This window comes from Oncorhynchus mykiss, chromosome 3 (assembly GCF_013265735.2).
Source record: "Oncorhynchus mykiss isolate Arlee chromosome 3, USDA_OmykA_1.1, whole genome shotgun sequence".
NCBI classification, from domain to species: domain Eukaryota; kingdom Metazoa; phylum Chordata; class Actinopteri; order Salmoniformes; family Salmonidae; genus Oncorhynchus; species Oncorhynchus mykiss.
The window spans coordinates 21,532,377-21,546,440 of NC_048567.1; the positions used below are offsets into that span (position 1 = coordinate 21,532,377).

Below are 14,064 nucleotides of genomic sequence, written 5' to 3' on the forward strand. Positions count from 1 at the left end.
AGAGGGGTTAGGGGTCAAGTTTGGATGACTTCAATGGAGTCTGGTTGGATGACTAGTGATAGCCCCCCCACACACCCCTCTCCCCCTCTGTCCCCTTTAGTCATCGCCCACTCAGATGAGAACATCTGCCCCCCTCTCCACTCTACTGCACCCCCCTGTCCCCCTCTCCCCTTTTTAACTTGAACTTGGAGGTGACTTTCCCATGCCACCCCCATCTCTCACACTACATCGAACCCCATCACCGATTCCGTCGACACGCTCGTTCCCCAATTACACGCACCATTTGGCGATACCCCTTCTGTTCCCCTTGATTTTTAACCCTCTCTCTTTGCCCTGACCCATTCTAAATACCAATCCACCTTTCCCAGCTGTTCAAGATAAACAGGAGAGATGCTGAGACGGAGAAAAGGTTCAGTTCATTTTCGGTCTCTTATGTTTACGTGGCGAGCTGTGGAATTGTAGCGTGTGACGTCTGGATCCCCTGACCCTGTGACCCTTCCGAAGAACAACAATACACACTACCCAGACACAACAAACATCAACACGGCCAACCATAGCAAACCTCTGCAACCGTCAAACATCCCACCAAAACATGCCAGACAGCTGCTCTTTCTTTCCCAACTCCTTCCCCTCATCCATCCATAGTCTTCCCATCCTCGCCATAGTCCTCTCCCATAGCCCCCTCTCCCACATCAGCCCATTCTGGGAGACCCAGTCTAAACTCCAGCTCTTGGCTCTGCTCCAACACATGCTGTGTAATCTCCACTGCCTCCAGTTGTTTTTTTGTTTGTCCAATTAGCCTCCCTTTACTCCATTTAATCCCTCCCCATTTTCCCATTAATCCACCTCTATTGACTCCCTCTGTAACAAATAACAACTAACCAGAAACTACTGTCTATTCACAGCATAGCTGTGCATCCACAGGACTGATCCTTAAAGCATCTTAATCTAAATGAAGATATCTTCTCGCTCCAGTAGATACCTGATCATTACATTTAGATTCTGGTTATACACCTTTTAATCACTGACATACAATTATTCTCAATCACCTGCACCTTCCAACAACTTTATATTATATGAGTGCATGGGCCATTCTGGGTAAAAGTCCATCATTTACACAATCAATGCACACATGGATGCATGTCAAACAAGCAGCCGCAGTACAAGCAATCTCAAACCCTTCGAAAACATAACTGATTTTACAATCTTCTTCATATCTGCTTTGCAAAATAGATCAATTCTGGATTTCAATACTATGACCCAGGACCAGGTCGAAGCTTAAGTCACTCTGGCCTGGCGTCTTAGAACAGGCCCCAAGTCACACTGCCTGACACAGCTGAGAAGCTTGGGCCCCAGGTCTTTGAAGTTCAGAACGACTGCTTGCACTACCCAGAGACACCCAGTCAAGCTTAACATCTGATGTAAGGGGTAGCAGTGGATAATGGAATACTTGGGGATGCAATGCTGGGGATGTACAGAGAGTGAGATGTCAGTCACGGTAACTAAAGATTAGCTGCGTGTCAGATCTTCTGTGGGGACATATTGGATTAGAGATATCTGGGGACTTCCATGCTGGGGATAGAGGGAGAGTGTAATGTAAGAAGAAGGGACTAAGACTGATGTCAAATTGTGTTGCTTTGAGGGGTGAGAGTGCTGGAAACAGCATTATTTTGGGGTTGCTCAAGAAGGAAACTTTAATCATTTGTTTTTAGTAGTAGATTTGTTTCATTTGTGCTTGAAATCAGAGGCATAAAGCGAATGATGATATTATTTATCAACAATGTATGCCATATAGAAGCAGCCAAGCTCAGCTGTGCCTTATGAGTTCCCAGCTGTATTCCACACAGTCAGAATGCAAAGCCCATCTTTACCACTGCAGCCCTGCATTCGCCCCTGTGCCACGGAGTGTGATTAAGTGTTAAGTTTAGGGATAAATTCACCACCCATCTGGGTGCTCATAATAAGCAGAAGGGGGGCTATCCAGAACACTGAGGACAGGGACCCCCAGCCCCATCCCCCTAGCTTTCCCTCACACTCCATCCCCACAAAATCCCAAATCTCTACCCCTCAGCCCCAGATTGTGACCCCAGCCCCTAAAAGGTCATGAGAGAGTTGGGTGAGGGGACTGAGGGGGCCGGGCGGAGGACAGCTTGCATTCGGTCACCAAAGCAGCCCCCTACCCCAGTCCCTTCATTGTTTATTGTCGCCTCAGACTTGGCAGTGAACTTCACAGTTTCCATTGTGACTGTGGCGTGAAGGTGGCTAAGCCCCCCAGGACGATGAAAAGGGGGTTCAGGGTCGAGGCAGAGAAGGCAAACACAAGTAAATCCCTTCATTGGTTGCGTCCTCTCTATATTTTTCCCTGTGTCGGTTTGTATGTTTTTGTGTGTGTGTGTGTGGGGGGGGGGGGGGGGGGGGGGGGCTGCTGCTAGTGAGTCAAGCCCAGTTGCAAGTGTGTTGCAGAATCCTTAATTGACTCGTCCCATACTATCCCCTCTCCCTAACCCTGGGAACCCCTGCATGAAGGGGAGAGGCCGGCTTTGGAAATAGACGGATGCCATAGTGAAAATGAACATCTTTTATGTGTGCTTCACTGTATTCACAGTGCTTTCTCACATTTTTAGTGTTGATAAGCTCCTTTAGGTGAAATGGATAAGATCAATGACCATGCTATAATAAGCATAGAATGCTAAAGGCTTAGTTGTATTATCAGCTCAAGTCGTACCACAGGAAGACCCTCTGGTATAGGCATAAACATGCCTTATTACCAGTGGATATTGCTATAGCCAGCAGCTCTCCCTCTCTCCTTTCATCTTTTCCTTCACTGGCCTCCTTCACTCTTCATCATAGCAGAGGGATAGGCACAGATGATGTCTACTGAATTAGGCCCATGCAGGCAGGCAGGCAGGCAGGCATAATGGATGGAGGGGAGGGGGGAAGATAGGTCTGTATAAGTATTGGGGACTGATTCCTGGGCCCAGCTGGGATTGAGGATTGGGGGTGCTGGGTCAGGGGGCTGTGTGGATTTGGGGACTGACGTTGCAGGGCTGGGCCTATTGTCCCACTAATAGGAGTTAAACTCCCCTCTCTAACCCCCCCCCCCCCCCCCCCCCCTCCCCCTTGACTAGCTGCGTGGCACGCTCTTCTTTATGGCTGGCGATGGTGCACCAGCAGATCTACTCCCAGCATAGCTCCTCTCCTATTGTTTAAACAGCCACTTCTTCATTAATTGCCAGCCAATTTGGCATTAGCGTGTGTGTGAACACAAGATCCTTTTCCCATTGCGCTAATCAATTCACTTCCGCATACAAGCTATTCCTTACGCATCCATGGGTGTGTTCAGCAAGGGTAGGGGGCATTTAATGACCAATAATTACAAGGGGTGGCATTGTAGGAATGTGGGCAATGTTGGCAACAGACCAAGCATCCATTATGCAACATTTTGAGATAACATATTTAGCTTGTCTGTTATTCATCATTCAACAACCCTTAATTGCCTATTTAATGACAATACATTCTAATGACAACACACTGTGATGATTAATTCATCAGTATTTTAACCCTTGTTCTAACTACATGCTCCAAGCGTATTTTTCATTTATTTTGAGTCTGCTGTAAATGGGTTAGGCATATCATTTTTTTCAGCACACTGTGGCCATGTAAAAACAGCACAATCAAAATAAGAAAGATCCGAAAATGATCCAACTTCGCTTTCCCTTTGCCTCGGCCTGAGTTCCTCAGAAACATATTAGAGAGATGCAGTGGAGCGCATTTTGTCAAAGCAATCGCAACCCGAATCGGGATGACCAAAATGTATTGACATTGTTGCACAGAAATTGCCTATGTCATCTTGAACTGCTGCTTGTGAAAGTGGCTTCTGTCAAGAAGTCAACATCAGGTCTCATTGACCACCAGCATTTGATTGAATGGATTTCACTTTCAAGAACATGAAGTCTAGTTTATCTTTAATTGAAAACAATTCCAGAACAAAGGTTGTTCCATGTTTCTATTCAGTAAAAGTGGCATCGGTATTGTTTCATTTAAACTGGTAGATAGAGATGGACATGTTTCGGTATTGTTTCATTTAAACTGGTAGATAGAGATGGACTTGTTTTCCCAATACTGTCCTCAGAATTCACTTTTACAGGCTTTCTTGATAACTTTCTTTCTTGAGGTCAATAAACCTCAGTGTGTCTTTCTCTTTCTCTTATAAAAAGGTTTCATTGTATAATGAACACAATGTTATTTTCAGTTTCTGTACATTTCACCTCAGAGGGCCTTGGGAGAATTTTGCTCTCAATGTATGAGACCCATGGTGTAAATTGTTCTTTCACCATGCCCATGATGCACAGGCAATTTGTTGCCGAGGCAATAACAATCTTATTGACTAATTGGCCCTGCAGATTACATTTCCCCAGATAATAAAACGATTCTCATTTGCAATGGAAAAAGTTGCGGCAACCATTGCTGACAACATTGCTTTGCACTATTGCATTAAAAAAAATTGCCAGTGTTGAAAAGACCTTTAGGTCTTGCTTAAAGTTCTATAAAATGTAATGCACCTTGAAACGTTCAACCTACAAACTATATGTCATTTATAACTGCTGTCAAAAAAGGGTTATTGAATACCTGCATTTTATATGGTCAATGCATGTAATTAACTCAGTTTGTAAACTATGGGGAATGTTCTTATCCCTCATACACACAGCAATAACAGCCAGCAGCACTGTTTCTATGAGCCAACTTCAGTCTTATTTGTTATATATGAACCCAGGGTGGGTCCAGCCACATAAGAGATGAAGAAGTGGGGAGGCCAACAGGAAAGGCTATGAGGCTATGGCACAGAGAGCAAATAAGTCTGAAGGAACCAGGGCCAAGCTTTTGGGCCTCATGGCAGGGTAGAGCCTTGGCCCTGATTCCACCTCAATGTAGATCTTTGGGATTAACACCCCCAGTCAGAGGGGTGTCTGGTTGAGATTTTGAGAACACTGTCTGTGCAGGCTGGGGGAGAGTGTTTGTGTGTGTGTGTGTGTGTGTGTGTGTGTGTGTGTGTGTGTGTGTGTGTGTGTGTGTGTGCATAGGTTTTAGGGGATATCTAATAAGGCAGCTGCAGGGGGATTACTGAACACCCAATCCCACACACACCATCATGCCCCTAAATGAGGTGTGTGGGGGATGGGGGGACAGACAGAGAGGGTCTGTCTGCTTTATGTAAATGAAGGTGTGAGGAGGTCAATCATTGTTTAACCCCAAGTCCAACTGGCTGGCCTGTGTCTGACCATGACGGGTAGATGAGTCTGATCTGACCAAATATCCCTGATGACATCGCCATTTCCTATATCTCCAGATATGTTCTTTGCCTGAGTTCAACACTTTTTTATGTGTAGTGTAAACGTGATTCTAATGGAAACAGTTGCAAACTGCACATATTGGTTAAAAGATGATACAGTGTTTTGAATCAGATGGAGACTTAAACAGCCAATACCTGATTAAGGAATAAATGCATGAGAGGCAATAGTCGGGTTCAGGGGATGAGTCAAATTTACTAACATGTTCAATGTTAGAATTGAAAGGTTGAATTGGATTATCGTTGTGATTATTATGTAAAGTTTGTTTCGTGTATAGCCTTTGCCATTCATTTGTCTTAAGTGGTGTAATCAGAGAAAATAATGTGGGAGCTGACTAAAGTCAATAACATGAAGCCTGACATGATAAAGCACCGTGAGTTCCTGTCCCCGAATTGCCTTACAGAGTTGCCTTACAACTTGTGCGTAAAAGGAGAGAGCATAGGCTAGTATCTTTACGCATCGACTGAATGGTGCATCATGGTAGCACACCATTGAAATCTGTGATCAAACATATGTCAACTTTTGTGCTGATAACACATAATTAATTAAGCAAATTGGAATGAAAAACGCATTAAAAAAGTATCTAATGCTCATGTATTTCACCTTTCCCGAATCAATAACAAAAATGTTTTCTATTTTTTGAAGGCTCTCCATTCTGCTATCCACGCATAATGTCAAATTAACACTATAGGCATGTATCTTGAAGGTCAAAAGCCTCTCTCCAAAGACACAGTTGTAAATATCCTAACGGTTCCAACTTGGCCATTCATCTTTACGCGCGCCTTAACAGCCCCCATTGATTTCTCTAATTACACCCATGGTATCCCAGAGGCTGCAAACTACACATGTCCCCTAATCGACACCAATGACTTTATGGAAGACGTATACAGACGAGATGGAGTTGACAGGAAAGGAAATAATTGCTTTTACGCAGTGCAATAGGCTTGAGAGCCAGGTGCACACTAAAGACGCATGGCTTCGCGTTCACCTCCAATACATTAGATACTGAGGCTGCATGCTAAAATCATTTCAAAATCACATGCAAGTAGCAAAACATTCAGTGGGTTCCACATGGAGGACATTAACTCGACTTATACTATCATTACCTATTCAAAGCTCGAACATTCATCCGCTTAAATATGAAAAGCATTACCTGAAGATATGACCACCAATAGAAAAAGCTGAACATTCCTCGTTTGGTTCATGGTTTAGCATGAATCCCTTTTAGTTCGAAGTCTAACTGTTATAGCGACGCTTTAATAGCGAGCTTCACTCCTTAAAATGTATTAAATAAAAAATAGCAACAAAAATCTCAAAAAAACATTTCCGCAGTTTCAGTTCCACTGTCCAGCGAACGGCTGGCTTCTTTCTGGACGAGGCTGCTTTGAGAATGTTCTGTTTGCTATTGTAGAACGGCCCTCGCTGGGTTCTGTGGCTATTAGTTATGCGTAAGGTATTGTTGTCCCCGCTGACATCCCGGTCAATGAATGGACACCGATACAACAATAGAACTGGCCAGCGGAGACTGGGGGCATGTAAACGAGCCAATGGCAGGATGGGGGCCAGTCAAAAGGGGTGGCCCCTTCTAAACCGCAAATCATCACTTGAGGGAACCTGCTATGAAGAGGCTCCAGAAGCCAAATATTGTCTTGATATGCAGGTCATCATCATTCTATTGCCAACCTACTCCACCATACATACACTTTAATGCTGTTATAGTGGTAATTGCTGTCAGTTGTGGAGGTGCTGATGATTATTGGCAATGACAATGTTACTGGTACTCCACTAACCACTTTCCAAATGACATTGTGAGCATCTGTAAAAAATATATACAGTGGGGCAAAAAAGTATTTAGTCAGCTACCAATTGTGCAAGTTCTCCCACTTAAAAAGATGAGAGAGGCCTGCAATTTTCATCATAGGTACACTTAAACTATGACAGACAAAATTAGAAGAAAAAAAATCCAGAAAATCACATTATAGGATTTTTAATGAATTTATTAGCAAATTATGGTGGAAAATAAGTATTTGGTCACCTACAAACAAGCAGGATTTCTGGCTCTCACAGACCTGTAACTTCTTCAAGCAGCTCCTCTGTCCTCCACTCGTTACCTGTATTAATGGCACCTGTTTGAACTTGTTATCAGTATAAAAGACACCTGTCCACAACCTCAAACAGTCACACTCCAAACTCCACTATGGCCAAGACCAAAGAGCTGTCAAAGGACACCAGAAACAAAATCGTAGACCTGCACCAGGCTGGGAAGACTGAATCTGCAATAGGTAAGCAGCTTGGTTTGAAGAAATCAACTGTGGGAGCAATTATTAGGAAATGGAAGACATCCAAGACCACTGATAATCTCCCTCGATCTGGGGCTCCACGCAAGATCTCACCCCGTGGGGTCAAAATGATCACAAGAACGGTGAGCAAAAATCCCAGAACCACACAGGGGGACCTAGTGAATGACCTGCAGAGAGCTGGGACCAAAGTAACAAAGCCTACCATCAGTAACACACTACGCCGCCAGGGACTCAAATCCTGCAGTGCCAGACGTGTCACCCTGCTTAAGCCAGTACATGTCCAGGCCCGTCTGAAGTTTGCTAGAGAGCATTTGGATGATCCAGAAGAAGATTGGGAGAATGTCATATGGTCAGATGAAATATAACTTTTTGGTAAAAACTCAACTCGTCGTGTTTGGAGGTCAAAGAATGCTGAGTTGCATCCAAAGAACACCATACATACTGTGAAGCATGGGGGTGGAAACATCATGCTTTGGGGCTGTTTTTCTGCAAAGGGACTAGGACGACTGATCCGTGAAAGAATGAATGGGGCCATGTATCTTGAGATGTTGAGTGTGAAAACCTCCTTCCATCAGCAAGGGCATTGAAGAAGAAACGTGGCTGGGTCTTTCAGCATGACAATGATCCCAAACACACCGCCCGGGCAACGAAGGAGTGGCTTCGTAAGAAGCATTTCAAGGTCCTGGAGTGGCCTAGCCAGTCTCCAGATCTCAACCCCATAGAAAATCTTTGGAGGGAGTTGAAAGTCCATGTTGCCCAGCAACAGCCCCAAATCATCACTGCTCTAGAGGAGATCTGCATGGAGGAATGGGCCAAAATACCAGCAACAGTGTGTGAAAACCTTGTGAAGACTTACAGAAAACATTTGACCTCTGTCATTGCCAACAAAGGGTATATAACAAATTATTGAGATAAACTTTTGTTATTGACCAAATACTTATTTTCCACCATAATTTGCAAATAAATTCATAAACAATCCTACAATGGGATTTTTTGGATTTGTTTTCCTCATTTTGTCTGTCATAGTTGAAGTGTACCTATGATGAAAATTACAGGCCTCTCATCGAACTTGCACAATTGGTGGCTGACCCAAGTCATGAGGTCGAAGGTCTGAGGAAGGATTGTGTCGAGGCATTGGAGGTCCCCAAGAACACAGTGGCCTCCATCATTATTAAATGGAAGAAGTTTGGAACCACAAGACTCTTCCTAGAGCTGGCCACCCGGCCAAACTGAGCAATCAGGGGAGAAGGACCTTGATCAGGGAGAACCAGATGACTACTCTGACAGAGCTCTAGAGTTCCTTTGTGGAGATGGGAGAACCTTCCAGAAGGACAACCATCTCTGCAGCACTCCGCCAATCAGGACTTTATGGTAGAGTGGCCAGACTGAAGCCACTACTCAGTAAAAGGCACATGACAACCCAAAAGTCACCTAAAGGACTCCCAGACCATGAGAAACAAGATTCTCTGGTCTGATTAAATCAAGATTGAACTCTTTGGCCTGAATGCCAAACATCACATCTAAAGGAAACCCGAAACCATTCCTACGGGGAGGCATGGTGGTGGTAGCATCATGCTGTGCAGATGTTTTTCAGCGGCAGGGACTGGGAGACTAGTCAGGATCGAGGGAAAGATGAACGAACAAAAGTACAGAGAAATCCATGATGAAAACCTGCTCCAGAGCGCTCAGGACCTCAGACTGGGTTCAAGGTTCACCTTCCAACAGGACAATGACTCTAAGCACACAGCCAAGACAACGCAGGAGTGGATCTGCAGAGAAGAATGGGAGAAACTCCCCAAATACAAGTGTGCCAAGCTTGTAGCGTCATACCCAAGAAGACTCTAGACTGTAATCGCTGCCAAAGTTACTTCAACAAAGTATGAGTAAAGGGTCTGAATACTGTAACATTTCTGTTATTTTTTTCAATACATTTGCAAAAATTTCTAAAAAACAGTTTTTGCTTTGTAATTATGTGTAGATTGATGAAGAAAAAAAACAATTTAATACATTTTAGAATAATGCTGTAACGTAACAAAATGTGGAAAAAGTTAAGGTGTCTGAATACTTTCCGAATGCACTGTATATATACATATTTGATACACTGCCGATTTTGCAGGTTTTCCTACTTACAAAGCATGTAGAGGTCTGTAATTTTTTATCATAGGTACACTTCAACTGTGAGAGACACAATCTAAAACAAAAATCCAGAAAATAACATTGTATGATATTTAAGTAATTAATTAGCATTTTATTGCATGACATAAGTATTTGATCACCTAACAACCAGTAAGAATTCCGGCTCTCACAGACCTGTTAGTTTTTCTTTAAGAATCCCTCCTGTTCTCCACTCATTACCTGTATGATTTGCACCTGTCCACACACTCAATCAAACAGACTCCAACCTCTCCACAATGGCCAAGACCAGAGAGCTGTGTAAGGACATCAGGGATAAAATTGTAGACCTGCACAAGGCTGGGATGGGCTACAGGACAATAGGCAAGCAGCTTGGTGAGAAGGCAACAACTGTTGGCGCAATTATTAGAAAATGGAAGAAGTTCAAGATGACGGTCAATCACCCTCGGTCTGGTGCTCCATGCAAGATCTCACCTCGTGGGGCATCAATGATCATGAGGAAGGTGAGGGATCAGCCCAGAACTACACGGCAGGACCTGGTCAATGACCTGAAGAGAGCTGGGACCACAGTCTCAAAGAAAACCATGAGTAACACACTATGCCGTCATGGATTAAAATCCTGCAACGCACGCAAGGTCCCCCTGCTCAAGCCAGCGCATGTCCAGGCCCGTCTGAAGTTTGCCAATGACCATCTGGATGATCCAGAGGAGGAATGGGAGAAGGTCATGTGGTCTGATGAGACAGAAATAGAGCTTTTTGGTCTAAACTCCACTCGCCGTGTTTGGAGGAAGAAAAAGGATGAGTACAACCCCAAGAACACCATCCCAACCGTGAAGCATGGAGGTGGAAACATCATTCTTTGGGGATGCCTTTCTGCAAAAGGGACAGGACGACTGCACCGTATTGAGGGGAGGATGGATGGGGCCATGTATCGCAAGATCTTGGCCAACAACCTCCTTCCCTCAGTAAGTGGGTCGTGGCTGGGTCTTCCAGCATGACAACGACCCGAAACACACAGCCAGGGCAACTAAGGAGTGGCTCCGTAAGAAGCAGCTCAAGGTCCTGGAGTGGCCTAGCCAGTCTCCAGACCTGAACCCAATAGAACATATTTGGAGGGAGCTGAAAGTCTGTATTGCCCAGCGACAGCCCCGAAACCTGAAGGATCTGGAGAAGGTCTGTATGGAGGAGTGGGCCAAAATCCCTGCTGCAGTGTGTACAAACCTGGTCAAGAACTACAGGAAACATGATCTCTGTAATTGCAAACAAAGGTCCCTGTAGCAAATATTAAGTTCTGCTTTTCTGATGTATCAAATACATATGTCATGCAATAAAATGCAAATTATTTACTTAGCAATCATACAATATGATTTTCTGGATTTTTGTTTTAGATTCCGTCTCTCACAGTTGAAGTGTACCTACGATAAAAAATGACAGACCTCTACATGCTTTGTAAGTAGGAAAACCTGCAAAATTGGCATAACCATGTCATGTCATAACAGCTGAGAAAACCTGTTATAATATAGTCATAACACTGTCATGACATATCAAATAAAATTTTATTTGTCACATGTGCCAAATACAACAGGTGTAGACCATACAGTGAAATGCTTACTTAAAAGCCCTTAACCAACAACGCAGTTAAGAAAAATAAGTGTTAAAGTATTTACTAAAATAAACTGAAGTAAAAAAGAAAGAAAGAAAAAATAATGAAAAAATAAAAAATTAAAAAATTTAAATAAAAAATTAAAATTAAAAATTAAAATAACAGATAATTAAAGAACAACAATAAAATAACAGTAGCGAGGCTATATACTTGGGGTATCGGTATCGAGTCAATGTGCGGGGGCACAGCTTAGTCGAGGTAATTAAGGTAATATGTACATGTAGGTAAAGTGACTGTGCATAGATAATAAACAGAGAGTAGCAGCAGTGTAAAAATGTGTGTGTGGGGGGGGGGGGGGGGGGCTTGTGGGTAGAAGCTGTTAAGAAGCCTTTTGGACCTAGACTTGGTGCTCAGGTATCGCTTTCCGTGCAGTAGCAGAGAGAACAGTATATGACTAGGGTGGCTGGATGGCAGGACGCTTGGTCCTAGTGATGTACTGGGCTGTACGCACTACCCTCTGTAGTGCATTGTGGTCGGAGGCTGAGAAGTTGCCATACCAGGCGGTGATGCTCTTGATGGTGCAGCTGTATAACTTTTTGAGAATCTGAGGACCAATGCCAAATCTTTTCAGTCTCCTGAGGGGGGAATAGGCGTTGTCGTGCCCTCTTCATGACTGTCTTGGTGTGTTTGGACCATGATAGTTTGTTGGTGATGTGGACACCAAGGAACTTGAAGCTCTCAACTGGATCCACTACAGCCCCATCAATGAGAATGGGGGTGTGCTTGGCCCTCCTTTTCCTGTAGTCCACGATCATCTCCTTTGTCTTGCTCACGTTGAGTTAGAGGTTGTTATCCTTCAGGAGCAGGACAAGACACCCTCTTTTTGATTGATGACTGACATAAGGGCATGTACTGTACGTGATAGGCCTATCTGGCATTATGATGGTCATAATGCTTCATGACAGTGCCATAAAGTCTATTTTCTACAAGTTATTTAAAATACGATGAAAAAACATCACTGTAAAGAATTCATTACAACAACAACAACGGATTTAAGAAACAAATTTTCAAACGAAAGGAAACTTCTTAGCAGGGGATAAACTCATTTGAATAAAGTAATCATGTTGTTCCTCTTTGGTGTTTTTTTTCTCTCCTAAAAAAAGTGGATTCTTGATAATGAGAAGGGGAAGCATATTGTACTGCAGCTTTACTAAAAACACAGTCATAGTAGCTACAAGCAAGTTGAAGGTCTGTTCAATGAAGACCATTCACCAACTCAAATCATCTCATCATCTCAACTCCACCAGCCTCAAAGAAGTTCTCAACCTTGGGTACAATAACGAATGTTTAAAAAGAAAAACACATTCAGCCACCCTCTGCCCCAACGGTCCTCACTATGGCTCCATTACCAAAGCTGTTGGAATGGAATGCAGTGCGGCTCACAGTAGGACAGACCAGCCAATTAACAGGCATCAGACCCCCTAACACACACAATACGCACCCCTCTTAAGGGAGAACAACAGGCTAGTAGCAGCGTGCTATTCATTAGGTGGTCTTCTGTTCATATAAAGGGATCTAATTGGGGATCGGTCCAAGTGGGAATGGCCTGGTCTATTATGAGGGAGATATCAACATGCAAAACAAGGATCTGGGAGGAGAATGAGGCATGTTTTTTTTTTGCCATCTGAGGGAAGAGGCATAGATCCTACCTACACACAGTTGTTTTGTATCTTCTTAACTAGCTCATTAGTAAGTAGCTCAGTGACTGTTCCTATCCTAATCCCCCTGGTTCTCACCATCATTAAATCTGATCCTCATCATCTGAGGAAGAGGACCGTTTTCTTCTTCTATGTAATGGTAGTGTCTAATGAAAGTTACATTTTGCATCTTTTATCAAGTGAATGAATGAGTATCTATATAATTGTTTTAGATATATCAAACATATACGGTCTTTAGAATAGCAGTTCAAATATAATAATATTGCGCAATAATACTTAATAGACAGATGTATTACAGAAATTAGCAGATCATCTGGTCACTCATCCTGATCTAAAGCCAAGCTTACTGTCCCATGCTCCCCACCCACAGAACAACTTTTATTAAACTCACCATACAATGTACTCCCCCTTAAAAAATGTTTTACACATCTTGAACACCAAATATAATGTTTTACACAGTCTGGTAAGGGAGTGAAGGTGGTCATGCTTGCCAATTTTACTGGACAACATCAATCAACTGTCCCCCATGGGCTCGTTAAAACTATACTACAGCTGTATCAGCATCTCATATCATATTTTCTCCTAATCTGGCCATTAAAGTTGCTAGGGAGATAGAAAGGACATGAAAATATATATATACTTAGGGGTCTGGTCCAACTGGGAATGTCCAGAGATATATACATGCAAAGAGTCAGAGAGAAACAGACACAAAACATGTCTACCCATTCCAGTTTTTTTTTAAGGTATAGACAGTCACCCCGCAGCCCACAACCCTTTGTGATTTTCTTAGCGAACTCATTAGGCAGCCCAATTCTGATATTTTTCCCACTATTTAGTCTTTTGACCAATCACACCAGATATTTCACATCAGCTCTTTTTCAGAGCTGATCTGATTGGTCAAAAGACCAATTAGTGGAAAATAAATATCAGAATTGCGCTGCCTGTCTAAGCGCAGCTTTTGT

At 43.3% G+C, this 14,064-nt stretch overlaps 1 protein-coding gene across 1 annotated transcript in view; it reads right to left on the minus strand.

The window, feature by feature from the left end:
* Positions 1–6,811, minus strand: part of LOC110503882 (immunoglobulin superfamily DCC subclass member 3-like) — a 24,650-nt gene extending 17,839 nt beyond the window's left edge. The window contains exon 1 of the mRNA XM_036971866.1: positions 6,502–6,811. Within this exon, the coding sequence (XP_036827761.1) occupies positions 6,502–6,553 (52 nt within the window). The 5' untranslated portion in view covers positions 6,554–6,811. The remainder of the gene's footprint in view (positions 1–6,501) is intronic.
* Positions 6,812–14,064: the final 7,253 nt, after the last annotated feature.